The sequence below is a fragment of the Lonchura striata genome, chromosome Z (assembly GCF_050655825.1).
Source record: "Lonchura striata isolate lonStrDom1 chromosome Z, ASM5065582v1, whole genome shotgun sequence".
Lineage (NCBI taxonomy): Eukaryota > Metazoa > Chordata > Aves > Passeriformes > Estrildidae > Lonchura > Lonchura striata.
In genome coordinates, this window is record NC_140740.1 from 82,010,699 (window position 1) to 82,036,200 (window position 25,502).

The 25,502-nt window shown below is 44.4% G+C and overlaps 1 protein-coding gene across 4 annotated transcripts in view; it reads left to right on the plus strand.

Annotated features, from left to right (window-relative positions):
- The window catches only part of ABCA1 (ATP binding cassette subfamily A member 1), a 91,947-nt gene that overhangs the window by 63,174 nt on the left and 3,271 nt on the right, over window positions 1-25,502 (plus strand). For 3 of the 4 annotated variants that reach the window (XM_021534836.3, XM_085565987.1, XM_021534834.3), the window contains 38 exons: window positions 780-968; window positions 1,766-1,971; window positions 2,064-2,240; window positions 2,847-3,069; window positions 3,428-3,649; window positions 4,218-4,422; window positions 4,940-5,053; window positions 5,520-5,691; window positions 6,198-6,329; window positions 6,847-6,986; window positions 7,985-8,122; window positions 8,663-8,883; window positions 9,300-9,372; window positions 9,868-10,070; window positions 11,057-11,105; window positions 11,778-11,891; window positions 12,218-12,369; window positions 12,831-12,955; window positions 13,328-13,426; window positions 14,576-14,765; window positions 14,906-15,000; window positions 15,317-15,349; window positions 15,902-16,007; window positions 16,703-16,777; window positions 17,178-17,347; window positions 18,254-18,431; window positions 18,975-19,090; window positions 19,177-19,321; window positions 20,596-20,719; window positions 21,301-21,430; window positions 21,564-21,684; window positions 21,859-21,921; window positions 22,360-22,466; window positions 22,869-23,010; window positions 24,144-24,278; window positions 24,491-24,594; window positions 24,722-24,814; window positions 25,086-25,329. In XM_021534836.3, coding sequence (XP_021390511.3) covers window positions 780-968; window positions 1,766-1,971; window positions 2,064-2,240; window positions 2,847-3,069; window positions 3,428-3,649; window positions 4,218-4,422; window positions 4,940-5,053; window positions 5,520-5,691; window positions 6,198-6,329; window positions 6,847-6,986; window positions 7,985-8,122; window positions 8,663-8,883; window positions 9,300-9,372; window positions 9,868-10,070; window positions 11,057-11,105; window positions 11,778-11,891; window positions 12,218-12,369; window positions 12,831-12,955; window positions 13,328-13,426; window positions 14,576-14,765; window positions 14,906-15,000; window positions 15,317-15,349; window positions 15,902-16,007; window positions 16,703-16,777; window positions 17,178-17,347; window positions 18,254-18,431; window positions 18,975-19,090; window positions 19,177-19,321; window positions 20,596-20,719; window positions 21,301-21,430; window positions 21,564-21,684; window positions 21,859-21,921; window positions 22,360-22,466; window positions 22,869-23,010; window positions 24,144-24,278; window positions 24,491-24,594; window positions 24,722-24,814; window positions 25,086-25,329 — 5,325 coding nt within the window. The remainder of the gene's footprint in view (window positions 1-779; window positions 969-1,765; window positions 1,972-2,063; window positions 2,241-2,846; window positions 3,070-3,427; window positions 3,650-4,217; window positions 4,423-4,939; window positions 5,054-5,519; window positions 5,692-6,197; window positions 6,330-6,846; window positions 6,987-7,984; window positions 8,123-8,662; window positions 8,884-9,299; window positions 9,373-9,867; window positions 10,071-11,056; window positions 11,106-11,777; window positions 11,892-12,217; window positions 12,370-12,830; window positions 12,956-13,327; window positions 13,427-14,575; window positions 14,766-14,905; window positions 15,001-15,316; window positions 15,350-15,901; window positions 16,008-16,702; window positions 16,778-17,177; window positions 17,348-18,253; window positions 18,432-18,974; window positions 19,091-19,176; window positions 19,322-20,595; window positions 20,720-21,300; window positions 21,431-21,563; window positions 21,685-21,858; window positions 21,922-22,359; window positions 22,467-22,868; window positions 23,011-24,143; window positions 24,279-24,490; window positions 24,595-24,721; window positions 24,815-25,085; window positions 25,330-25,502) is intronic. The other variant, XM_085565988.1, reaches the window with a different exon arrangement.

Genomic DNA, 25,502 nt, shown 5'->3' on the forward strand with positions numbered 1-25,502 from the left:
TTTTTGCAGTTTCCTCTCTTGTGAAGGTTTTTTGTTTTATCTCACTGACTTCAGTTCAACTATATAATTTACAATCCCTGTTCCCTTCCTGCCTGGCCTTATATCATCTGCCCAGTGGACTGTTTTCTGCTTCAGTACATTTGTACGAGGCACTGTGCATACAGTAGCCTGTCCTCAGAAAGCTAGCAGTTAAACCAGGTGAAGAAAGCACTGTCCCAGACAGGAGGACAAAGGCTGGACATCGTGGCTGTACAGGGCTGCTTCAGCTAGCCCTGATGGCACAAAAGCAAAATACAAAAATCACCTGGCCTTTGGTGGTGGTATTTCTGCTCAGCACAGTGACTGTTGAGCCTTCAGCCGTGCCTCAGTCGCTCTCCATCCCAGCCAGGAGGTGAGATTTTTCTGGGAGAAGTGAGTAGAGCTAGGCACCCAATACTGGGCAAATGCATTTCTGCTGAGCCGGCACCTCCCTCCCTCTTGCCAGGTTTGTGTGTGGGGTGCAGAGCTGTGCATGGCTCTCTGCTGCCCTCTCCTTGGGAGAGGGGTGGCAGGACTTGGAGGCAGACAGCCAGCCTGCAAAACACACCAACGTGGTGTAGCTGTACCTCTCAAAGGGAAGTTGAGGGCAAGGACTGTGCTGATCCCCTCAGTATGACAGAGGGCCTCCACCTGCACCTTTTTAACAGCTGTTTTCCTTGTAGTGCTTGTCTTCGCTATGAGAGAGGAATCTAACATTACTTCTCACAACTATTTCTTCTTTGAAAATAAAACACCTGCAGACGTTGCTGAAAGGCAAAGCCCTCTGGGACCTGCACTTGCCAGCTTCCAACTGGACAGTGGAGGATGTTGCCCGTTTCCTGTCAAACAGTCCAGAGGACTTTGAGACAGAAAATGGCTCTGTGTACACCTGGGTGGATGCCTTCAATGAGACAGACCGGGCTATCCAGACCATCTCCCGCTTCATGGAGGTGAGATCCTGTTATTGTAGGCAAGGCTCTGGGGGAGGGCAGCAGCTTGATCTCCACTCATGCAGTTGGGTGTTCTGAAAAGGGAAGACAGGTGTTCCTCCATCCATTTTCTGGATACAACCAGGATGTAGGAATCTAACTGAAGGCCTTGTTTTTAAGTTTTTGCTTTTGTGACTTTGTGTGGTTTCCTGCTCTTCTGTTACTGACTGAAATCTGCAGCTGTCTCCAGCAGTGTAGCAGCTCATACTTCAGTCTGGGGTTTAGCTGGGGGTTGTGGTGAAGCTAGCAGCTGCTTCAAACTGAGGGAACAAAATTAGTTCTACTTTTTGCCTCATCCTCATTCTGGGAGATGAGTGCAAAGAGAAACAGGCCACGGCTTGTTAAGGGCCTGATCCAAAATCTTCAGGTCACTCCATTGATGTTTAGAGGCTTTGAATAATACTTGATTTGTTGGTAACAGACTAAGTAAGACTATTTATGGAAACTGATACTTGGATGAGTTCCTGTTGGTAATACTGCAGTGCTAGCTAACCTCTTGTACAGAAAGTGTCTTTGCTGGGGTATTTCTCAGTGATATATGTTTGGTAGGTGACTGACAAGCAGGAAGCAATGGCAACTCTTTCAACTTGCTGGGCTACAGCAAACCATTGCAAAATAGTCTGATGCTGGTGTCTTTTTTTTGGGCGTGACATTACCCTTGGAGTGTTTGCTTCTTTCCCTCCACCCCACAACTGAACAAAGTACATTATGATTTGGCACTGTATCCCATAAATGCTTCCAATTCTATCTCTGTCTAGTGTGTCAACCTGGACAAACTGGAGCCTGTGCCCACAGAAGTCCGGCTCATTAACAAATCCTTGGAACTTCTGGATGAAAGGAGGTTCTGGGCTGGCATAGTCTTCACTGGAATAGTTCCTGAAAGCACAGACCTTCCTCAACATGTGAAATACAAGATACGCATGGACATTGATAATGTGGAAAGGACCAACAAGATCAAGGATGGGTGAGCCCTGAAATCCTGCCATATGATCAATTTCTTACAAAGGATGAGGCGAGGAGGATTTCTAATGGAAAGGTCTTGTTCCCTTGGTGCAGGTACTGGGATCCTGGTCCCCGTGCTGACCCCTTTGAGGACATGCGCTATGTCTGGGGAGGCTTTGTCTACCTGCAGGATGTGGTAGAACAGGCCATCATCAGAGTTCAGACAGGCACGGAGAAGAAGACAGGAGTTTATGTGCAGCAGATGCCCTACCCATGTTATGTGGATGACATGTATGTATGCAGGCTGCTTCAAAAAGTCCCAGGAGGAGGAGCTTGGGAGGCATGGGATTTTGTCACTCCTCAGGCACAGTTTTTGTCCCAGTTATCAGTGAGGAGGCAATCTCCATAGTGTTCCTAATCCCTAGAATTAGGGCACCCACATGGAGGATTTATAACATGTAATGACTTGCGGAATCCTGCCTGGGAGAGGGACTGTGAGTACTGGAGCTGAACATACACAGCACCTTCCTGAGGTGTGACCATATCCTCACACCTGATGCAAGCAAAAAATATCACTGGGAAAAATCAGACAGGTAGGCACAGGAGAGGGGAAAGAGGGCAATTGAGAGCAGTCCCTAGGCAAGGCAGATCTTTGCACCCATTCTTCCACTGAGTGACAATTGCAGCTCCAGCTCTCACTCCTAACTGGTGATATGCTCTAAACCCATCCACCTCACCTCATGGTGAGACAAGGATCCTGTCAGGCTTTGCACATCAGCTGCTTTGTGCAGTGAAGCCTTAGTTGTCACCATGCTCTGCTAGCTCTTGAAGTGGTATCTGAAGTTGCAGTAATGTTTCTCACTTGGTCATCCTGGCTTCTTTCCTTCATTTTCACAGATTCATGCGTGTCATGAGCCGCTCCATGCCTCTCTTCATGACACTAGCTTGGATCTACTCAGTGGCTGTGATAATTAAGGGCATTGTGTATGAGAAGGAAGCCCGGCTGAAAGAAACAATGAGGATTATGGGACTTAACAATGGCATCCTGTGGTTAAGCTGGTTCATTAGCAGCCTTGTCCCTCTCCTGATGAGTGCAGGACTGCTGGTGCTGATCCTGAAGGTGAGTTGCCTGGTTTGGCCTGTGGCAGCAGATTCTAGAGCCTTTAGAGCCTGCTAAGCAGTGGTCTCCACTGACACACTGGGGAGGAGTTTGTTGGGCATGTCTTGTTGACCAGTTGCTTTTTGGGAACAAGATTTTGGAACAAAAGGACTGTGTGGCTGAAAACAGTAGGAGCAGATGTTGTGGATTCAGTTCTCTTGAAAAGATGCCTCTGCTACTGCCTCACTTCTGGGAAGGCTGTTGTGCAAATTGCAGGAAGCCCTGCCTCCCCTGAGCAGCAGCTCTGCAGAGCTGCCTGTAACAGAGGTGCCTTGGAGAGTCCTTTCAAAACCTTATGCACTTGTTGTTCTCTTGCCAGATGGGGAATCTGCTGCCTTACAGCGATCCTAGTGTGGTATTCATTTTCCTCTCGATCTTCGGTGTTGTGACCATCATCCAGTGCTTCCTCATCAGCACCGTCTTCTCCAGGGCCAACCTGGCAGCTGCCTGTGGGGGCATTGTCTACTTCACGCTCTACCTGCCTTATGTGCTGTGTGTTGCCTGGCAGGACCACATCAGCTTCTCACTCAAGATTTTTGCAGTGAGTTTTGATGAAACTTTCCTGGGCACTGGCTCACCACCACTAGGGCACTCAGCACCTGGACATGGTTAGAAGGGGGGAAGTGGCAATGGGAAGTTAATTTTCAGTGTAAGAGTCTAACAGGGCTGGGCTTGATAAAGGGGTTTACTAAACCTGGTAGAAGCTGCTGGGAGGGTTTTGTTGCCTTTGGTAGTGGGTAATGCAGCTGGACTAAGCTGCCTTGATCTCTGTACAACCAAATGTGCACACTGAAGGAACCACCTGCCTTTCCTCTGCACAGCTGTCTGGAGAAGGGTGACGTGGCAACCTGTTCCCTTGCAGGAAAATCCAAAGCGTAAGGGAAAGACGATACAGAAACTAACAATTCTGGGTGGAGGTCCAGTAGAGATTTCGGGCCTCTTGGAACCTAGACCAAATCTGCCACTCTGTATCTGCAAATACAGTGATAGTCTGTGGAACTTGGACTTTTCATATGACAATGTCCCTTATTCTTGTGCTACAGCTGAGATGGCTAGTTTGAGAGTATATGTAAAAAAACTCAGTGTATGTTCATGCCTCCCATTTTCAGAGCCTGCTGTCTCCAGTAGCCTTTGGTTTTGGTTGTGAGTACTTTGCCCTGTTTGAGGAGCAAGGAGTTGGTGTTCAGTGGGACAACTTCTTTGAGAGCCCATTGGAAGAAGATGGCTTTAGCATCACCACATCAGCCGTCATGATGATGTTCGATACCTTCCTGTATGGAGTCATGACCTGGTACATTGAATCTGTCTTCCCAGGTGAGGTGTACTTCTGAGGGAAAAATCATATCTTAAGGCTCTTAAATAAATCCTTTTGTCCTTTTCACTTGGTAGGGTGCAAATTTTGCCCATTTTTAAGCAGAGCTATGTAAAGGTCATAGAGCAGAACCAGCATCAGAGCAAGGTTGTTGCTTGCTGCTAGCAGTGAATGTTGCCCAGCACAGAAGCATGACCCCATTCTGGGCTGATTTAGCTCCAGAAGCTTTGCTGTACTTCACTTTTTCCCTCCTCTTAAGTTCATGGTGCTGCAAGAGAGGATTTGAGTGTCAGTACCACATGTGCTCTTAAGTACCTTTCAGCATAGGGTTTTTAACCCTAAAGTGAAGTTAGATATCTCTTACCCAGAGTCTGTAGTGTCTTCATATAGAAATATTTCTCCTTCGTCCTGCTTTGTCTGGAGGCTTACTGTGGGTGGAGTACTTCCCTTCTTGTCCTGAAAGCTAATTAAAGAAAAGGGACAGATGCACTCAGTCTCATGTAATGCTTTTGTTTTTAGGCCAGTATGGGATTCCCAGACCCTGGTACTTTCCTTTCACAAAATCATACTGGTTTGGGGAGGAATCACAGGACAGGCAGCAGCCCCATCTTGACCAGAAGGGGTCTTCAGAAGGTAAGTGCTGAACACAGAGCCTTTCTGAAGTAGTGTTAAGGTCTGCCTTTTTCTGAATGAGAGTCCAAGGACAACAGGAGCAGTACTGGAATGGATAGGTGAAATTGGTCTCCCTTTTGTTATCACACTTTGGGTGTTGTTGATCAGGTGGGTGCATCCAGGTAAACCCAAAATACTTTGCCCACTTGAGTGCAGCTGGGTACTCCAGGCTCATGCAGTTGAGAAGTCCTTGTATTTTTGCTGAGTCTGATAAAACTGGAGATCTCCAGCTCCCATATTAGCCCAGGAGAGAGAAAATAGCTAAATGACAAATTCTGTGGAAGATTCCTCTCTCTGAGGAAGAAAGTGGTCAGTTCTTCATATAGCTCATTCCTTCACAGGCTTGGGGGAATACGATGTCTATTAAAACTCCCCTGCAATTTCTGTTCAAACCTATCATATTTCTCTGCTTTGTGTTTTCTTCCAGTCTGCAAGGAAGAAGAGCCGGTGCATCTGAGTCTTGGTGTTTCCATCCAGAACCTGGTCAAGGTTTACCGTGATGGCAAGAAAGTTGCTGTAGATGGTCTCACGCTTAACTTTTATGAAGGACAAATCACCTCCTTTCTGGGACATAATGGAGCAGGGAAAACCACTACCATGTAAGAACAAAATTATGATTTAAGACAGTAAGGAAGTGACTGAATATGCAACTCCTATCCATATAGTAGAGGTAGCCATAGGACTGCAGTGTGCAAGCTGGTGCAGACTAGAGTGCGTCTGCTGATATAGTCTACTTGTGGTGCTGCCTTACAGATAAAGGAGTTTGGAGCCACAAGGGGTTCAGGTTGAGGCTGGGTCAAATGAATCTGTAGGTAACATTTTGTAGTAACCCCATGATGTGGTTCTGACTTACCGGTGAAAGAAAGCAAGTTGGTATTGAAAGAACAGGAAGCTTTTAGAGGAAAAAAAATCTTTCCTTCAAGCAGCCATGTGGGTGCTCTTTGATACCAATGGAGCTGATTTGATTTATTTGAAATCCATTAGTGAGATGTTTTTCAGGCTACTTTCTTGATATGGGATTCCCCAGGGTTTCCACCTCCTCTTAATTCAGCTTTCCACCATTTCCTAGTGCGGAACCTTCTGATCTGTTCTATTTTTCTTTCAGGTCCATTTTGACTGGCTTGTTCCCCCCAACTTCGGGTACAGCCTTCATCCTGGGCAAAGATATCCGCTCTGAGCTTAGCACCATCAGGCAGAACCTGGGTGTATGTCCACAACACAATGTGCTGTTTGACTTGTGAGTATCATCTGGGAGACACAGAACTTATGCTATCCAACAGATGTTTGGGTTCTCTAGGGTACAGCAGTGGGCATTGGCTTTACAGTCCCCCTTCTGTGTGTGCATGGTGCGAGACAGTGGGGTGGTGTGGGACTGGTGCAGGAACATTCTGTTCATTAGCACATTCCTAAGTGCCTGGGAGTGATCAGCAAGAGCTTACACTTTCATCTTTCATGTCTGTTAATAATGTACTCCACTCAGCTAGCCAAGTGTTTCCTGGGTGCCTAGTGATTCGGGTTGTTTGTGGTACTGTCAAGCACCCTTAAAAAAGGATTACTTACATAGGTGCTGAATAGAGCCATACCCTGAAGTCAGGCCCAAACTGAGTGCACCCAGTCTGTGACTCCTTCCTGAAGCCTCAGCCTTAAAATATGTTTTCCTGAGAAAACAGAAATGCCTACAGTAATGCTCATAAAAGGGACGAATCCCAATATGGTGCTTTCAACTCTGCCCTGAAGCTGTATTTGTTCCCTAGGCTGACTGTAGAGGAGCACATCTGGTTCTATGCTCGGCTCAAAGGGCTGCCAGAAAAGAAGGTGAAAGAGGAGATGGAGCAGATGGCGACAGATGTTGGTTTGCCTCACAAACTGAAAGCTAGGACAAGCAAGCTCTCTGGTAGGTTCAGATCTTCCACATTTCTCTGCCTCAGAAACATTCCACTGGCTTTTGCAGATGCTGTGTTATAGACCTTGATGGGCTCCTGCAATTATATATAGACTACTATAAGTCAGTTATTTATATAAATACCTAATCAGTGCATTTTAGTAAACATCACAATCTTGCACAGTCTTAAGCTATCTAATGGCCATAACAAGTCTCTGACTTTCTCAGAGTATTTTGTATTTTTTTCCATCACGGTGTGGTTCAGCTGCATTTGCTGTGTGTTGTCCAAAGCTTACTAATATATTTGGGGGTTATGAGTTTAGGTGAGAGTAGCTTGGGACCATGGTCTACAAGTCTCTTGCTGTTTGTGAACTAAACATGCATTCCTTATGCTGACTTTTGCCCCTTCAGTTGGTGACCTGGAGTGCCCTTTTCCTTTGTTCAGCAGGGGAAGAATTCCTGTGTCAGTCTGTGCCAGATGCTAGAGGGACTGACATGCCTTTGTCTTACTTAAGTATCAGTACAGACTGCACATTTGACTTCAGGGAGGGAGAGCAGATGACCACAGTTGACTTTAGTACTGAGGAATGCAATATAATTCCTTGTTTTTGCCTCTGGAGCACTTCCATGGAAGGGGAATCTCATGGGGACTTTTTTCTCCAGTGCAAGCTCTGGAGACCTGTGTTCCAGATCCCCAAATACGCTCTGGCCTCCAAGCTGGCAATTTGCTACCCCTGGTGCTGAGACAGTATAATTCAGTTAGGGAAGGGCATGCAAGGTGTGGTTCCCTGCAGTAGGAGGAGAGTTTGACTCTGCTGAGGAAAAACTATCCAGATGAATTATCCACTGTCCAGAAAGTTGTGGGACCCTGAAGGCCTGAAACAGCAGCAGTACTTATTCTCCTCACTCTGCTTTCTCTCAGAGAGCTTATTATTCACCATACTGCAAGTATTGCTGTTCCACTCATCTCTGCATCAGCCTGAACACCTCTTTCTTCTTGTGGCTCACAGGTGGCATGCAGAGGAAGCTCTCTGTTGCCTTAGCTTTTGTTGGTGGCTCCAAGGTTGTCATTCTGGATGAGCCTACAGCTGGGGTGGATCCTTATTCTCGCAGAGGAATATGGGAACTGCTTCTGAAGTATCGGCAAGGCATGTCATCTTCTTCTTTACTCTTAATAAATGTGTTGTGGAAGGCAAAAAAAATAAATCTGATTCTTGACTGTTCTCGAAATAGCAATGTGTCTTTGCAAATTTATTGTTGCCTGCACCAAGGAATTAACAAAGATCATGCAGGACAAGGATGCTCAGATCTCTTGTCTGTATATCTTTCTCCTCCTATTCATGTCAGAATTTATGAACAAACTTTTTTTACTGGGTTATGACGGAGGGCAGGTAAATCAGAAAATGACCCTTGGTGTTCAGCAATGTCCTGTTCTGCTTCATGCAACCAGCCTTGCAGACATGAAATTAAACCTGCCTTTGCTGAGCATGAAAAGAACCAGCAGACAGTGGGGAGAATAAACCCATGACAGCAGTTGTGAATCTTCTCCGTACTCCTTGTTCAAAGGAGACAAAATTGTGGCATCAACCTCCCATCCAGCTTCACGGCAAGATGCAGATGATTGTGGCTCTGGTGTGGCAGCACAGGTTTGTTTGACTTGCAGCCACATCTTTCTTGCTCTCTTCCAGGTCGCACCATCATTCTCTCCACACACCACATGGATGAGGCAGACATTCTGGGGGACCGGATTGCCATCATTTCTCATGGCAAGCTCTGCTGTGTTGGCTCTTCCCTCTTCCTGAAGAACCAGCTGGGAACAGGCTATTATTTGACCCTGGTCAAAAAGGATGTAGATTCTTCTCTGAGCTCCTGCCGAAACAGCAGCAGCACAGTTTCCTATCTGAAAAAGGTACAGCTGGCCTTTTCTGCTCATGTTTATTCTTTCTTCATGAAATCTTAGGCTTTTTGGAAGCAGCAGCTAAGATTTCCTATGGTAGAATGCCTCAAAGGAAAATCCCTTGTTCTTTGATAAAAGTGTTATTTGCCTGGTGGGTACTGTGCCAGACCATGTCTGGTTAAACTGTTGTGTGAGATATACATCCCCATTACAGTTTCTTTCCATACTAGTAGTCTCAAGCTGATCAGAGAGATATAAAAATAAGTGAAGTATACTTTAGTAACACTCACTTTTATACCCATTAGCCTTTTGCTGTGCTATGTCACCATCTGCAGCATCTAGCTGGATTTACTTAGCATGTAGCATCTGCTGGGCCCCATTTTGAATAAACAGCAGGAAATAATGTTTGTCTTCTCTTTTGTGACCAGGATGACAGTGTCTCCCAGAGCAGCTCTGATGCTGGCCTTGGCAGTGACCATGAAAGTGACACATTGACAATAGGTGAGGAAAAATATTTAAGATTGAATCCCAGTTGACATTGCTCTATAGCTGGCACTGGACAGTTTCCTTAATACTGTTGCTCCTATGTAGCTACAGTCTTGGGGAAATTATTAAATTCACAGTGATGGTATTTTAAATATTGGAATGCATTTCTTGAGTGAGCCATTTTGAATTCAAGCTGTCCTGAGATATAATAAGCAAATATTATGTAGTTGTGTGGCCTGTTAGCAGTATAAAATGTTGGTGAGCTGTACATCAGTGATTTTTTTGCAGGTCTTCGAGCAGCATGTACAAGTACTCCCAAGTTCTGCACATAAAAAGTATAGTCAGGCTTTTATAAAATTAAAAAGAAATGGTACTTAATGGAAATGATCTTCTTTCCAGAGATCTCCTATTTGTTCGTTTCTTCTGGCAGGATTTTTAAGGCTGAGCTCTTTTTTCCACATAAAGAGCAGTAACCAAAACAGAACTATCTTTTACATTTGTTTTTTGTAGATGTGTCTGCAATTTCAAATCTCATTACAAAACATGTTTCTGAGGCAAGACTGGTGGAGGACATAGGTCATGAATTAACCTATGTCTTGCCATACAAAGCTGCTAAAGAAGGAGCTTTCGTGGAGCTGTTCCATGAAATTGATGACCGTCTTTCTGATCTTGGCATTTCCAGCTATGGCATCTCGGAAACCACCCTGGAGGAGGTTAGTCAGCTGCTGATTCTTGTTTGTCTTAAACTAGGCAGAAGGAATCATGTCAAAATTAAGAATGAGATGAAGCCTTATTGCTTCCTGTAAAAATTGACAGAACAGGCAGCTTTGCATTCCTCTCCAAAATGGATTGTCTTCTGCCCTGTGTAAGAGTGTGCTCATAGAGATGTGCAATAAAAATTGAGATGTGGTACGGACAAGCAAGGACAGGTCATGTGTGTTCGTCTGCACTTTGCTGCGATATCATGTGTAGGTTGGCCCCTGATTTTGCTGCTAATATCTCTGTTATTTTTAATATGCTTCATGTTTCATTTAACTGAAAACATACATTTCAGTATTAGATACATACATTATGCAAACAATTTAGACATATGACCTTGTCAGGGGATTTTTATGGTTTCAGGGTTTGTTCTATGTGTCTGTGTTCCAGCTTCCAAGTCTCTCTCTTTTATCACAGAAGTATCAAACACATTATCTCTGTAGAATCTTTGTTTATTTTTAAAGAATGATAAGGGAAACTGAAACAGTGGTGTTCTCACTTAACTGAGGTTGCCCTCTAGGTCCCACCTAGCTGTGAAGACCTTGGTTGTTATCTGCAATTTGAAAATGGGTTATTTCTGGGTTAGGAGAGTCCATGAATCAAGCTCCATGAAGGTGCCTATTCAAGCAATAGCTGTTAGACTTTGGGAAATATGAGATTCACCAAGTTTAGTTACTAGGTCTGCTTCTGAGACACAGGAAAGAGCTTATGTTTGAGATGGCCTGAGAACCTATATTGGAAAGGGGGAACAGCTGGTAGCAGTCTGGCTCCTGGAAACTGGAGAGAAGCCACAAAGTTCATATCTCCGTCATGCAGAGGATAAACTCAGTATCCTCAGTTCTCTCGTAGCACCTGCCAGTCTCACATGGCATCTTCTGAAGCAGTACCTACAATATCTATCCTCTTTTGATTTTCACTGAGACTTATCATTCCTTTTCAGATCTTCCTGAAAGTGGCTGATGATAGCGGTGTGGATGCTGAAACCTCAGGTGAGTGTAGTTATTCCCTACAGAAGTGACACATACCAAGGTATGACAGAGCCTGATTGAAACTGAACTGAAGCTCTTCTGTCCTAGTATTTTTAATGACCTGAAGTAGCTGGATTTAGTGTATTTAGTGCATGATTTTATGTGCTGTAAAGGTTAATTTACTCAGTTAGTAGCATATTTATTTTGTAATAGTGAAGAGTTTCTGTTGTTTGAGTATATTGCAAATTACTTGACTGTCACTGTTGTCTGCTCTGAAGAGCTCCTGACACATCAGACCATAGCAGGGTCCAAATTACTTTCTGAGAGCAGACCACTGCACTGAGTGCTCATAAGAGCAAATTGCACTTTGGGTAGCCACATGACTACCATGTGGACAGTGACATTTTTCTTACAATGAGAGCAACCTGCTCTCCTGGGAGAAAAACCAGAAAGGTGTCAAGTACACAAGAAGAAGCTTCTGGGACATCACAGAAAGCATAGTGCATAAAACCTGACCTATTGCAGAATTACAGTCTTGCTTTTGTTTTTACCTGCACTGAAGTCACTCCAAATCAGTCCTTCAGTTTGCAAATGAAAGATGTGTAAAATGAAAATTATATTGCTTTGTTTTTTCTGGGGATGGCTGGAGATTAACTGAAGCAGTTCAGCTAACCATAACTGCATTATTTTCAGATGGTACATTGCCAGCCAGAAGGAACAGACGTGTGTTTGGAGACAGACAGAGCTGCCTTCGTCCGTTTACAGAAGATGATGCATTTGAGCCTAATGACTCAGACATAGATCCAGGTATTGCTGGAGTTCAAGCCTGTTTTCTTTCTGTGTATGCTCTTTCATGTTATGAGTACTGCAGATCTGATAGCTGAGTCTGCCAAAAGAGTGGTATTTGCCTTTAGAAATAGTGAGCAGTGCAGGATGCACAGCCTGCTCAGTCCTCCCATTCAAAGCTCAGACATAAGGAAGAAAATACATTCATGTAAATTTCTGTTGTTATTGCTGCTGACTATGTTTGGGTTTTTTTGGTGAGTGAGAGTGGCTGCTCCAGCCATCACTGTGTGTCTTCAGCACAGAGAGCATCTCTGAACTTTTGAATGATGGTCATTTCTTCTTGCTAGCAGAATCCAGAGAGACAGACCTTCTCAGTGGTGTGGATGGGAAAGGCTCCTACCAAATGAAGGGCTGGAAGCTCACCCAGCAGCAGTTCATGGCTTTGTTGTGGAAGAGGATGCTCATTGCCAAAAGAAGCCGGAAGGGTTTTTTTGCCCAGGTGAGAGCCTCCAACATGAGCAAAGTCCCTCATCAGGGACAGCTCTGGACTGTGTGTTGCAGTCCGAGTTGATGGTGGGCTAAAAACCTCAGGGGAATGCAGATAACCAAAATTAGCATTTGCTGCACATAGGGGCAGAAGTGAACCACTTTCCTGTGCAAGTGAAAGGAGTTGCATGATAAACCATGCGATTACACTATTCTTGCACAGCAGAATGTAATTTTTCCCTTGAGAATAGCATTTGCAGCTAAATCCTCTGCAGCCTCCAACATGAGCAAAGTGAATTCCCTGACTGAATGCCAAGATCGATCTTGCATTGGTGTCTAGAACTGCTTTGGTGTGAATAGCAAAGGTATCCCTGGGAAACTTGGAAAATTCCAATAATTGAATCATATGTAACTCCTGGTGCCTCTGGAAACATTTGCTTATAAAAAGGATGTGTTTTTTCCTTACAATTTCAGATTGTGCTGCCAGCTGTCTTTGTGTGTATTGCTCTCATGTTCAGCCTGATTGTTCCTCCTTTTGGGAAGTATCCCAGCCTGGAATTGCAACCCTGGATGTATGATGAGCAGTACACTTTTATTAGGTATGTTTTGTCTGGCCTATGAATTATCTTATTTGTGAACTTGAGTTACTGAGTTCCTTAACAGGTTGTTTTGGGTTTTGTGCTAATCTCAGAAGCACATTTACAAAAAGAGTTGTTGTGTCCTCTTCTTTGACCTTTAAATGCCAGCTCTAAGTAGAGGCAAGGCCATATCCATTTCTAAATGGTGCAATGACTCTCCTAATAATACTGTGTACAAAGACTTGGCATGTGTGTGTGCTCTTAGGCCAAGCATTCTTCAAGGGCAAATTCCCGCCCACATCTTTCACTGTGCTCTTGGACTTGCTCTGTTGCTTCTTTTTCTGTTTGCTTGTCATCATGCTGATTTATAGTGTTTTTCTGTTGTTGCCATAGCAATGATGCTCCAGAAGATGCAGGCACTCACAAGCTTTTGGATGCCCTTCTTGATAAGCCGGGGCTTGGGACACGCTGTATGCAGGGACATTCCATCCCGTAAGTAGAACTGGAACAGGAAGCACATCCCTGGTAGCTCTAGCTGACTTAGTAATGCATGGCAGAACAGAATTTAAGCCAAAACAGCTGCAATTATGTTTAGTTTTTCTGCTCAGAACATGTTTAAAAGTTGCCAGCCCTCAGTCTGGTGAGGAAGTTGAGGTTTAAGTGCAAGTCCTTGCTGGTAGAGATGGAAAGGAGAGAGCAAATGACTCAAGTTACTGTTTGGTCCCAAACATGGTAAAGGACCTATTTATGTTGCAGGATGTTGTTGACTGTAGCTATTCCCACTCCACAATCCTTTGTTTCCAGCTGCATTAGAAACCTGAGTTAGCACCCCACAAACACCAGCAGAAGGAGTGGAGAGCCAGACAGCGTTTGTTGTTTCCTAACTCTGCCACCTGACTTAGTGCATGGCCTTGGGCAAGTCACTGAAGATCTAGTCTGAAAATGTAGAAGAGCTATACACTCCAAGAGTCCATGATGGTGTGTCCAGAAGATCTGCAGCTCACGTTCACAGGATGATGGGGAGGGCGGCAAGGTGTCTGACATAATGGCCAGTGGTGCAAAGTAAGCTGCATCCTTCATAAGAGGCATGAAAGCTGAGCTATTCCACTCAATGGACTATGGGGAAAAAGCTGCACACTGCTGCCTTGGGAAGAGCAGTTTTAGTGCCCCAAAGGCAGAAATATATCCAAGGAGTTATACAAGAAGATTGTCTGCTGTGATCTTAAAATCATAGGATATCTTGGGTTGGGAGAGACACATGAGAATCATTGAGTCCAACTATCTGCTCCTCAGAGGACTATTTTAACTAAACCATGTAACTAAGCACATTTTCCAGATGCTCCCTGAACTCTGGACAGTGTACCTGCTTGGAGTGAAAGAAATCATTTAATTATACTGCAAAGGGGGGAGTGTCTGGCCCTACAGTGTTGGCCAGCCTCAGTTTCTTTGGTAGTGGGATCTGTTAAAAGCTGCAGAGTCTGATCTATTGCTCTGAGCTGTTTGTCTCTGTGAGGTCATGCTCCTTTGAGAAACACACTGCCTCTTCTGGGACTGTGGAGTGTGATCTTTAAATCTCTTGTAAGCAAAGGCCATCATATTTGTCTTAAAAACTGCTTTTTTCTTGGTTCTTTCCAAACACAGGGACACTCCTTGCACTGTGGGGCAGAAGGAATGGACCACAGCTTCAGTCCCAGAGTCAGTACTGGACATCTTCCTGAAAGGCAACTGGAGCATGCAGAATCCTTCCCCATCTTGCCAGTGTAGCAGTGAGAAGATCAAGAAGATGCTGCCTGTATGCCCCCCTGGTGCAGGCGGCCTGCCACCCCCACAGGTAGGAGGGAGCTCAGTGGTCCTGCAGTGGAGCAGAGTGGCTAGGTGTGATTCTTGCATGCAGCATTGTACAAGATTTATTCCACTCAGAACCTGTGTTTTCTGATGACCACTTATCTGTGTTTCCACTGGTGACGCCAGCGTGAGCAAGACACAGCAGACATCCTCCAGAACCTGACAGGCCGCAATATATCAGACTACCTGGTGAAGACCTATGCGCAGATCATTGGGAAAAGGTAACTACTGAACACTCCCCCTTCCCTCCCTGACAAACACTGCTTGCTCTATGGGTGATGCACAAATCAGGCAAATAAACCTGGGCAGCCCAAACTATTCAGTAGTGAGCCAAATCCTCAGCTCAAGTGATGTTTCTGCTCTGTGTGGATTGTGTGCTGACCCTCATAGGCAGATTATGGGGGAAGCCTAGGGATTACACCGAAGAGGATGTGAGAGGCTATTGCACTCTTCCCCAGCCATGTGCCTGCAGCTTTGTTAGGTCTGTCTCTGCTCTGATTCTGTGTATTATATATCAACTCTTTTTTCTCTCTGCAGCTTAAAGAATAAAATCTGGGTGAATGAATTCAGGTGAGTTACTGCATTTTCGTTAGCTTGTATATGTCCACTAAACTTTGACCATAGTTTTAGCAGAACACATGCACCCTGCTTTGAGTTGGTGTTATAGGACTCTTAACTGCCAGATATTGGTGGAAGATGTTTAACAATAAGCTGGGACAACCCCAGAACACTGGACAGTATGTCTGCATTATGCAGAGAGCAGTCTTGAAAAGATTTGCATGACCAGCATGCTAGTACTCTATTCTGTGAGGTGCTATTCTTCCAAGCCAGGGTAGCAGGGTTGTCCTGCTTTGCTGGAGTAGAGAATAGCTGCCTTTCGACAGCATGATGAGCAAATAATGATATGAGTATTTAACCCCAGAAACAAAGAGTAGAAGGCTTCATGGCTAAGCAGCCATGTAGGAGAATAAAAGTTATCCCTTCATATAAGAGTGGAGAGTGCTAGCCTTGGGTGTACTGCAGGAAGAGGAAACACAGACATGGAGGAGGGATAAGGAGTAGCATTTTGTGGAGGTCCATGAATGGTCATGTTTTAGCATCACTTTCCATCTGAACTTCCAGGTATGGTGGCTTTTCCTTGGGAGCCAGCAGTTCTCTCGTGCTTCCTCCAAGTCATGAAGTCACTGATGCCATTAAACAAGTGAAGAAAATTTTGGAACTGGCCCAGGTGAGCAGTTTTCCCCCATAAGCCCAGGATGCAGTAAATACTGAGTCTTGTCACTTGGAGATGACTTGGAAGCCATAAAATGAGAAGCATGTGTATGTTAGCTGTGTCCACTGACTTGTCCCCACTACCTCTGAGATCTCCCAGGCTGCTGTCTGGGAGTATCAGAAGGTTTGAAGCACGCTCAGCTAAAGCTTATCCAGCCCATGTTGCTGATGTGGGTTCTGCCTAGCACCATCTGCAAGCCAGTGGGGATTGCAGACATCTGAATGTTTTGTGGCAGGACAGGGTGGGCTGTCTTGTGGTTGCTGCCATTTTCAAATCCTCAGTTGAACCTTCCTGTGCTGATTCTGCCCTGGCTCAGAAGAGAATTTGGGCCACTGTTTTCCTCTGAGACTGCCAGCCTGCAGGCTGCAATGTCTCTGAAGGTTGCATGCAACTTTGGTTAATATGTTTTGCTGGGGAAAAAGCAGGCATAAGACTGACCCTTCTTACCAGTCAGACTACAGAAAGGGAAAGGGTGAAGGGAAACCACAGTTACTCAGCCTTCTTATCACCTCCAGTTTGGTGGGTAGAGGCTGTTGAGTTGGCAGAAAACTGTCAGAGCTGTGAAAAACATTGTGTAGTCTCTGCTAGACCTCAGAGCATGAATAAAGGTATTCTTAGAGGGGAAGTAACTGTCTCTTTGCTGTTTGCAGGGGAGTTCTGGGGATCGATTTCTCAACAGTTTATCAAGTTTCATGAAAGGCCTGGATACAAAGAACAATGTGAAGGTAAATTAACTAATCCTCATTTCTGTGTCTGATATTTGAAGCTCTGGTGACTTGGAGTCACAGCAGTTTGTCTTGGAAAACTTTGTAGACCAGAGTTTTCTGTATTTGCTAGTAGAATAAATGTAGCTTGTAGTTTTATATGGGCTTCCTCAAAATATGTTTCTTGTGTGGAGTCTAGGCCTAAATACCAAAAAGAGTTCAGCGCTGGACCAGTGATAGCTTCCAGCAGCCTCTTGTTTTTACTGATTAAACTGTGTGTTCAGCCCCTCAGCAAGCTAGCTGGAATGATGTGGAAAAAAATAAGCCCTGAACAGAGGAAGGGATGTTCTGCAGGGCTTAGGAAGCTTTTGGGTAGCTGGTGTACCTGGTGCCTTCCTGATGCTGATGTGGTTTCTTGTAGGTGTGGTTTAACAACAAGGGCTGGCATGCCATTGCATCCTTCCTGAATGTGATCAACAATGCCATCCTTCGGGCCAACCTCCAGCAGGGTGAAAATCCCAGTGCTTATGGGATCACTGCCTTCAACCACCCACTGAACCTCACCAAGCAGCAGCTCTCTGAAGTAGCTCTGTAAGTTGTGACATGAATATGGATGGGTTTGGGCTCATTGCTGATGTCTGCAAACAGGCAACATGGGAGGTTTTGGATCCACTCAGTGGCCTCTGCCATTTAGGCTCTTAACATGCAGGACTTATTTCCTCTGGTCTGGGCAATTTGTTCTGCTGAGAACTTGCTGTTGAACAGCTCTGCTGCACAAACTTCCTCTGTCCTGGAGTCTCTGGAAGCTGCAGTTCTTAAGAACCAGTACTTTTCACAAATCAGACCTTCTGTAACTCTAGGAAATCCCTTTCAGCCACCTTCAGAAAGGTGTCTGACCATAAATAAGGTCATTCTTTTGTCCCCAGCATTTGATTAGGAACCACTAATAGGTCCTGTTGCATTTTGCCCACTGTCTCAAGCTGGGGGGCACACAGTAATGCACAGGGTTAACTTCAATGAGGCATTGACTAGTCTACTCCCAGTACAATCAGAGTCAGAACTTGTTATCTGTGTGCATATATGTCCTTCTATCCATAAAACAGTGGCAGATAATGGGCAGATAGTTCTCAACTCTGAATCAACACCAAGAAAAGACAAACTCCAACAACCCCTGGAAATTGATTATGTGGGAAACAAAGTGGTGGTAATAAGCAGTCTGTTGTGCTGAAGTTATTAACCAGTCTGCAGGTTGTGATGCTGCACTTGAGATGCCAACAGACTGTGTATGTTTCCTTTGCTATATGGTTGGAGAAGAGCTGTGCAGTTAAGAGAATCTTGCATGGCAATTCTTTACTCAGGATTCTGAGTATGAAGACAGAATAATGACAGCAGAAGAAGAAATAATTTCTGCCTTGCCCTGCATGAGCTGCTTCATTTCTTCTCAAAGGAGCCAGTACCAGCATACAAACAATTTGCTTTTTTCCTTTTTTTATCCAGGATGACCACCTCTGTGGATGTCCTTGTGTCCATCTGTGTGATCTTTGCCATGTCCTTTGTTCCTGCCAGCTTTGTGGTTTTCCTTATTCAGGAACGTGTCAGCAAGGCTAAACATTTGCAGTTCATCAGTGGTGTGAGGCCTGTGGTCTACTGGCTGGCCAACTTTGTGTGGGATATGGTAAGGACTTAGCCTGGGCTAAACTATCCTCTGTTCTGTTTTTCCAGGGTGTCTTGAAGTGCACAGTGCAGTTTGTTCCAGTGGGCACCACATTATTTCAGTGAATAACAAATGTGACTATGACTTTTGTGTTTAGTCTCATGGTGCAGTGCTTCATCTCAGTGGATCAAGGAATACAACAGAGGATGGAAGGACAACCATAAGCTCAATCATTAGCATTTATTATGTCACTCTAAAATACTTGCCTAAAAGTGTTTGCTTGTGTAGCCCCTTGTTCTGCTCTGTCCAAAGCAAGTTTTCTCAACCCGTGGCATCTGAAACCTCTGAGAGTCTCCTGACTGCTTCTAGAGGGACCAAGAAATGTGAATTCATATGTACTCTATTATGGTTCACACATATGACACTTTTAAGAGTCTCCCATTGAAAACAGCTTTGGGAACACTGAAATGTTTTGAAAACTATTGGAATAGAGCAGAGAAACACCCCTCATTTTTTTTATATAATCTGAAAAGAAATCTAAAGTCATGTTTTTTCACCTTCCAGTGCAACTACATTGTTCCAGCCACACTAGTTGTCATCATCTTCGTCTGCTTCCAACAGAAGTCCTATGTATCCTCCTCCAACTTGCCTGTGCTGGCTCTCCTTCTGTTTCTCTATGGGTAAGGAATTTCTTATCAGAGGACAACTGGGAGGCCCTTAGACTTGGACAATCCTTACCTGATGCTGCTGCCTTTTCTCTTGCCAGGTGGTCCATCACCCCTCTCATGTATCCAGCCTCCTTTGTGTTCAAAATCCCCAGCACGGCCTACGTTGTGCTGACCAGTGTGAATCTCTTCATTGGCATCAATGGGAGCGTGGCCACCTTTGTCCTGGAGCTCTTCACTGACAATGTATGTTTTTTCAGAGGCTCCTCACTGTCTTGTGCTGCTGCAGTCTGGTTCCATGGTGCCTTGAGTAGTCAGATCTCCAGAAAAACTAGACCTTGTACACATTAGCTTCAGCAGCAGTGTAAACACAGGTTCTGGTGGAAATGCATTAAAGCCCCCTGTAGAAAGGTTCACAGAATAGTTAAGGTGGGGAAGGAGCTCCTGAGATTGTCTAGTCCAACCTTGGAGAAGGATCAGCTGCAGCAGGGTTTGCTTGGCCTGTTTTTTCATAGTGCGGGGCCAAGGTCAAACCACTAAGAACAGGTTGCTCAGGGCCATTAGTATTTAACATTTTCAGAGAGAGACTCCACAGTCTCTCTGGATGACTTTTTCCACTTTTCAGTCATTCTTAGGATGAAAAAAAAATTGTAATTTTCTTACGTTCAAATAGAATTTTTTGTATGTTCTTAATGAGGGCATTTTCCATCTACAAAGGCCATTTAATCACCCAACCATTTAGTTGCCCTAAATTTTGCCTCATATTGTAGATAACCTCTCTAGCCATGTTGGAGAGATTATGCACTTCACTTCAGTTTTTCAGCACCAGATGCCTCCTGGGGAAAGTACAACTTCCTCTCATACTTGTAGACAGCACAAAATGTCTGTTTGACCCACAGTGGTGTGAAATGTTCCTTGTTGGGAGGAGGCTCAGGAGACACCATGGGAGTTGTTCATTGTGCCTCTTCCTGTGGGCATAAGGGCACAGTCCTTCATGATGGTTCCTTTTGTTACAAAGCCTGTTCTAGCTCAGTAAAAATGAGTACATGCTCAGAGATGAGTACCTGGCAGAACAGGAACTCAGGGTGCTATCAGTTCAATCCATGGACTAAGCCAGCTGGAAGACAAAAAAGGAAAAGTATTAGAGCTGCCAATATGGGATGGGGGGAACTCCCTAGAGCCACTGACATAACCAGCCTGTTCAAGTTAAACTTCCCTGTGTCCTCAGCCAGCGGCCTTTTTGCATATCATTGTTTGCAGACACTGCCTTTTAGACTGTGAGTGTTTGGAAAAACCTTTAATTGCAGTTTGCTTGTGTTAATAGCATTGTGAACAACACAACAACACTGACTATCTGGAGGAGCCGGGGCCCTGGCTCTTGGGAGAACATTTCTAATTTTTGTGGGGTTGCAGTGTTGGGAAAGGGAAGGAGGGGTTAGTGACAATATGGGCCACTCTTGGAAGGTGGTGGCTGCTTTTTGCTCAGCTGGCTCACGGGCACTTGAATTTTTTCTTAACAGCAACTGAAGGACATCAATGACATCCTGAAGTCTGTCTTCCTCATCTTCCCCCACTTCTGCCTGGGCCGGGGACTCATTGACATGGTGAAAAACCAGGCTATGGCTGATGCTCTGGAGAGATTTGGTAAGTGAAATTGTGTTTCACACAGGCAAAAGGATCAGAGAAATCTAGAGTCTGCTCCAGACAAGCTCATCTAACTTTTCAGGAACTCAAAGTGCACAATTTGCAGCACAGACCTGGTCAAACATGGCAAGTCATAGCCTTCCACTCTTGCTAAGAGAAACTGGTAGATAGATCCAAAGAGTTTAGAGCTGAGAGCATTAAATAAAAATGCATAAAGACAATGGTATGGATGTCATTAGGCCTAGTCTAAGGAGTGGCTGAGGTTCTGGAAAGTTGGATGGTTTTTTTTCTGGCATGCAGATGTCAGATCTGAGTCATAGTATTTCCGTGCTTCACTACCCTTTTGGAAAGTTGGGCTATCTCTTTGGAAGACTGAATTATCTGGGCCTTAGTCCCAACTTTGCTACAGTAAAAAATGTGCATGCAGCCCCAGCTGGCCCCCTGTGTGGTCTAACCCTTCCCTCCTGCAGCTGGCTGATCACCAATTGTCCCAGTGCCCAACTTGGTGAGCTCTGCTGGAAGAAATGCTAGCCTGCTCCCCTTGCTCTGGAAAAGTGATTGTGTTTTTAATCTATTGGCAGGAGAGAATCGTTTTGTGTCCCCTCTGTCATGGGACCTGGTGGGAAGGAACCTCTTTGCCATGGCAGTAGAAGGTGTGGTGTTTTTTCTCATCACAGTGCTCATCCAGTACAGGTTCTTCATCAAACCCAGGTAGGTTGTCTTCTCTATTGCACTGCTACAGGCAGGTGAAGTTTTCGTTGGTGTCACCTATGAAATGGGGAGAATATTACCTATGAAGGCCATGTCATTTTCTGCTAAGGCTTTATCATGTTGCTTTCTTCAGGCCTGTCTATGCCAAGCTGCCTCCTGTGAATGATGAAGATGAGGATGTAACCAGAGAGAGGCAGAGGATAATAAGTGGAGGAGGACAGAGTGACATTTTGGAAATCAAGGAGCTAACCAAGGTGACAGAACTTCTGAATTTGTACTTGTTGACACAAAACTATGCAGTTCAGTGTGCCTTATCAGAGGAATTTAGTGGGTTCAAAACTGGATCAAGTTGGGAGTACTGCAGATGTAAAGCTCTGATTAGAATTTTTTGGCAGTGTCCTTCTCATTCTTTTTTCTTATGGCTTCAGATTTACAGAATGAAGAGAAAGCCAGCAGTTGACAGGATCTGTGTTGGAATCCCCCCTGGGGAGGTAAGCTTATTTGTTAAATGCATTATTTTGCTATTAATGCAGTATTTAGGAACCACAAGACAGGGTAGAATAAGATCAAAACCAGAGAAATGTTCAAATTGCACCACAGGAAAGGAGAAGCTGAAGCAGTTTCTGGTTCTATGTGTCTCTGCCTTTGAAGAAGATACTTAACTCTCAGTGTCTGGGACCAGAAGCCAAACTCCAGTATGCGAGGTTTGGCAAAGATGAACTGCAGTGACTGTGTATCAAGGTGACATCACAGTTTGTTCATCTTCCCAGCCTAAATAAAAGCAAGAACTTTTTTTTTTCCTAGAAATTGACTTAAGAGTCCCTCTAGCTGTTCTGAAGGTCAAGTTTGCTTCTTCCCATCTTGCCAGTACTGAAAATGATGCAGTTGGATCCTGTTCTCAAATACACTGTGCTCATTTATATCCCCAGTGTTTTGGACTCCTGGGAGTAAACGGTGCTGGCAAGTCATCTACTTTTAAGATGCTAACTGGTGATACAGATGTGACGGGAGGAGAAGCTTTCCTCAAAGGAAACAGGTGAAACACAGTGCATATTTTCTCTGCTTTCTCCTCTAGTTTTAACAGCTTTTTTTTCAAAACTCTCAAAACATTAAAACTCTCTTCCACTTTTCCTGTTCACAACTCCTGGCATCTGTTTCAGCCCTTGTTTGAGTCTGGTAAAGTATGTCAGTGGCTTAGGAAAATTGATTTAGTTTGGTAGTCATTGCTGTAACGGCTCTTCCAAGTTTAAGTATCATTTTATAATAAAAAGGAGGGGAAAAAGGAGAGAGATAAAAATCAACTTGTTCAAAATGGACTTCTATGATCCTGTATTTTTGTTAGTTCAGTAATTCCAAAAACACTGTTTCACACTGTTTTAACATCTAAAATAGCAGCATATGCTCATGAAATCCTAACAAAGGCTTTTTTCTTTTACAGTATCTTGTCCAACATCCAAGAAGTCCATCAGAACATGGGCTACTGCCCACAGTTTGATGCTGTTAATGAACTGATGACAGGGCGAGAGCACTTGGAGTTCTTTGCACTCCTGAGAGGTGTTCCAGAGAAAGAAGTCTGCAAGGTAAAAGAAACACCACAGGACATACCCCAGTGACCAATTTGCAAGTTCTTGCTTGCATGCATCCTCCCTGCAACTCATGTAATGCCATGATGTGAAGCCGTTGGAGATTTTGTATGGTGAAATCTGTCCCCCTTTCCTTCAGGGAAACCCACGAGTTCCCTTGTTTTTTCAGTGTTGCCTGGAAAAATGTACTAAATGGAAGGGCAGATAATTTGGGTCCTGTGTTCTCATAGTGAATGCTCTTCTCCACTGAACAACTTTTTTCTTTAAGAATTTAAGGGCTGTGGATCTGCAGGTCATGCAAAACCTCACTTGCTGTTAAGTGTTAATTCTTTAATGTTCCCAGAAAAAAACACTCTACAGCTTAGCAAAAGCTTTGTGCTGGGTTTTAAAAGCTTTCCAGTTGATCGTGGTGCATCATTAAAATGCTGCTATTTCAGCATTCAGATGTGAGGTGACACTAACAGTCTTTAGGCAGTTCTGTTTCCTGGAATTAAGAGTTTTTACTGTATGAGACCTGAGTGCTCTAGGTAAATGATATCTAGGGTATGTCCTTCTGTGAGGGTAGATGTGATGGGTGGAAACTGAAATCTCCTTCTAAGATTGCTGCCGTGTGATGTTCTCACCAGCTCCATATAAGAGGGGACTCAGTTCTGGGTGTGATTCGACTAGTAGCTGAATCCCTTCCCCATAACACACTGCAGGGCAACAATGCTTGCCTGCTGGCACTATTAGGGACACTTCTGAACAGCAAATGAAATTCCGTCTATCCAAAGGGCTAAGACGCACCACGGTGTGCGGGCTGTGGGTCAGCAGTGTCCATGTCCCTACTGTAAACCCACAGTAATAGGAAAGCTCACTGAGGCTGGTGCTGCTAAGAGCATGAAACTGTTGGTTAATGTGGCTCAGTGGATGCCACATTCATGCCTGTTTGATTTTTTTAGGCCTCCTGGGGACAGGGTTACATATATCCCGATCCAGAGGTGCACAGGGTGTTTCAAAACCCGTTTCCATGCCATTAGATCCTCAGATGAGTGGCCCTTCTGAAAGCTGCTTTTGAAACCAAAACTTGTAAGAAAAATCTCTTTGTGCAGATGTTGCTATGCTTATTGGTGTTGTGCTGTCTGTCCTAGGTTGGTGAGTGGGCAATTCGGAAACTAGGCCTTGTGAAATACGGAGAAAAATATGCTGGGAATTACAGTGGAGGGAACAGACGCAAGCTTTCCACAGCCATTGCTCTCATTGGAGGGCCACCTGTGGTGTTCCTGGTGAGTCTGCAACCTTTGCTCATCAATATTTTTATTGAAAAATAGAAAAACAGAAAAACATGTTGAAATGAAGACTAATTAAAAATCCGGTGCATAAATTATTTGCTTATTTTCAATGTTTCCATAATCAGGAATGGACAGGCCATTTCAAAGATGATGTATTTTACATTAGAATGTAGAAGCATAATGTGTTCTTTGTATACCTTTTGTAGGATGAGCCAACAACAGGGATGGATCCCAAAGCACGTCGCTTCTTGTGGAACTGTGCTCTGAGTATAATCAAGGAGGGGAGATCAGTGGTGCTTACATCTCACAGGTAAGTAGCAGCCCACTTGTGCCATACCTTGACTTTTACATCTGCCTGGGCCGGATACTGAGCTCAGCCTTTCTGCTCTGCCCTTCAGTGCTGTTTGCAGTACTAATGAAGTTATTTCTGCCTGCAGCATGGAAGAATGTGAAGCCCTGTGCACTCGAATGGCAATAATGGTCAATGGGAGATTCAGGTGTCTGGGCAGTGTCCAGCACCTAAAAAACAGGTAGGTTTTTGGGGTGGGGTTTTTTTTGTTTGTTTGTTTGGGTTTTTTTTTGTTTTTTCTTTCTTTTTTTGTTGTTGTTGTTTTTTGGTTTTTTGTTTGTTTGTTTTTTTGCTTACACCACAGAGTTTGCATTTTTAGGAAGATACAGTTAGGCCTAGTTCCTCATGCAGCTTTTCCATTGCTATTCTGACTATAGAAAATGCTGCTGAATTTTTAGCATCACTTGTATTTCAGAAGTGCTTAACTCTTGTACTGACATTTTTGTTTGCAGGTTTGGAGATGGCTACACCATAGTGGTGAGAATTGCAGGGGCAAACCCAGACTTAAAGCCTGTTGAGGAGTTCTTTGGGCATGCCTTCCCTGGAAGTGTCCTAAAGGAAAAACATCGGAATATGCTGCAGTACCAGCTTCCCTCTTCACCATCCTCCCTGGCCAAAATATTCAGTATTCTCTCCCAGAACAAGAAGAGACTCCACATAGAAGACTACTCTGTTTCTCAGACCACGCTTGACCAAGTAAGTTTTTAGTAGCCTGGATGCCAAAAGCTTCTTTTGCAGAGGTAGGAGTCCGTCTTCCAATTTAATTGACCTATCTTATATGGGCATTTAAACAAAGTAGAGAAATGAATCTCGGGACTATTTCAGGATATCTAGTGCTTAAAATGCCATTAATTCATAAAATACTATGG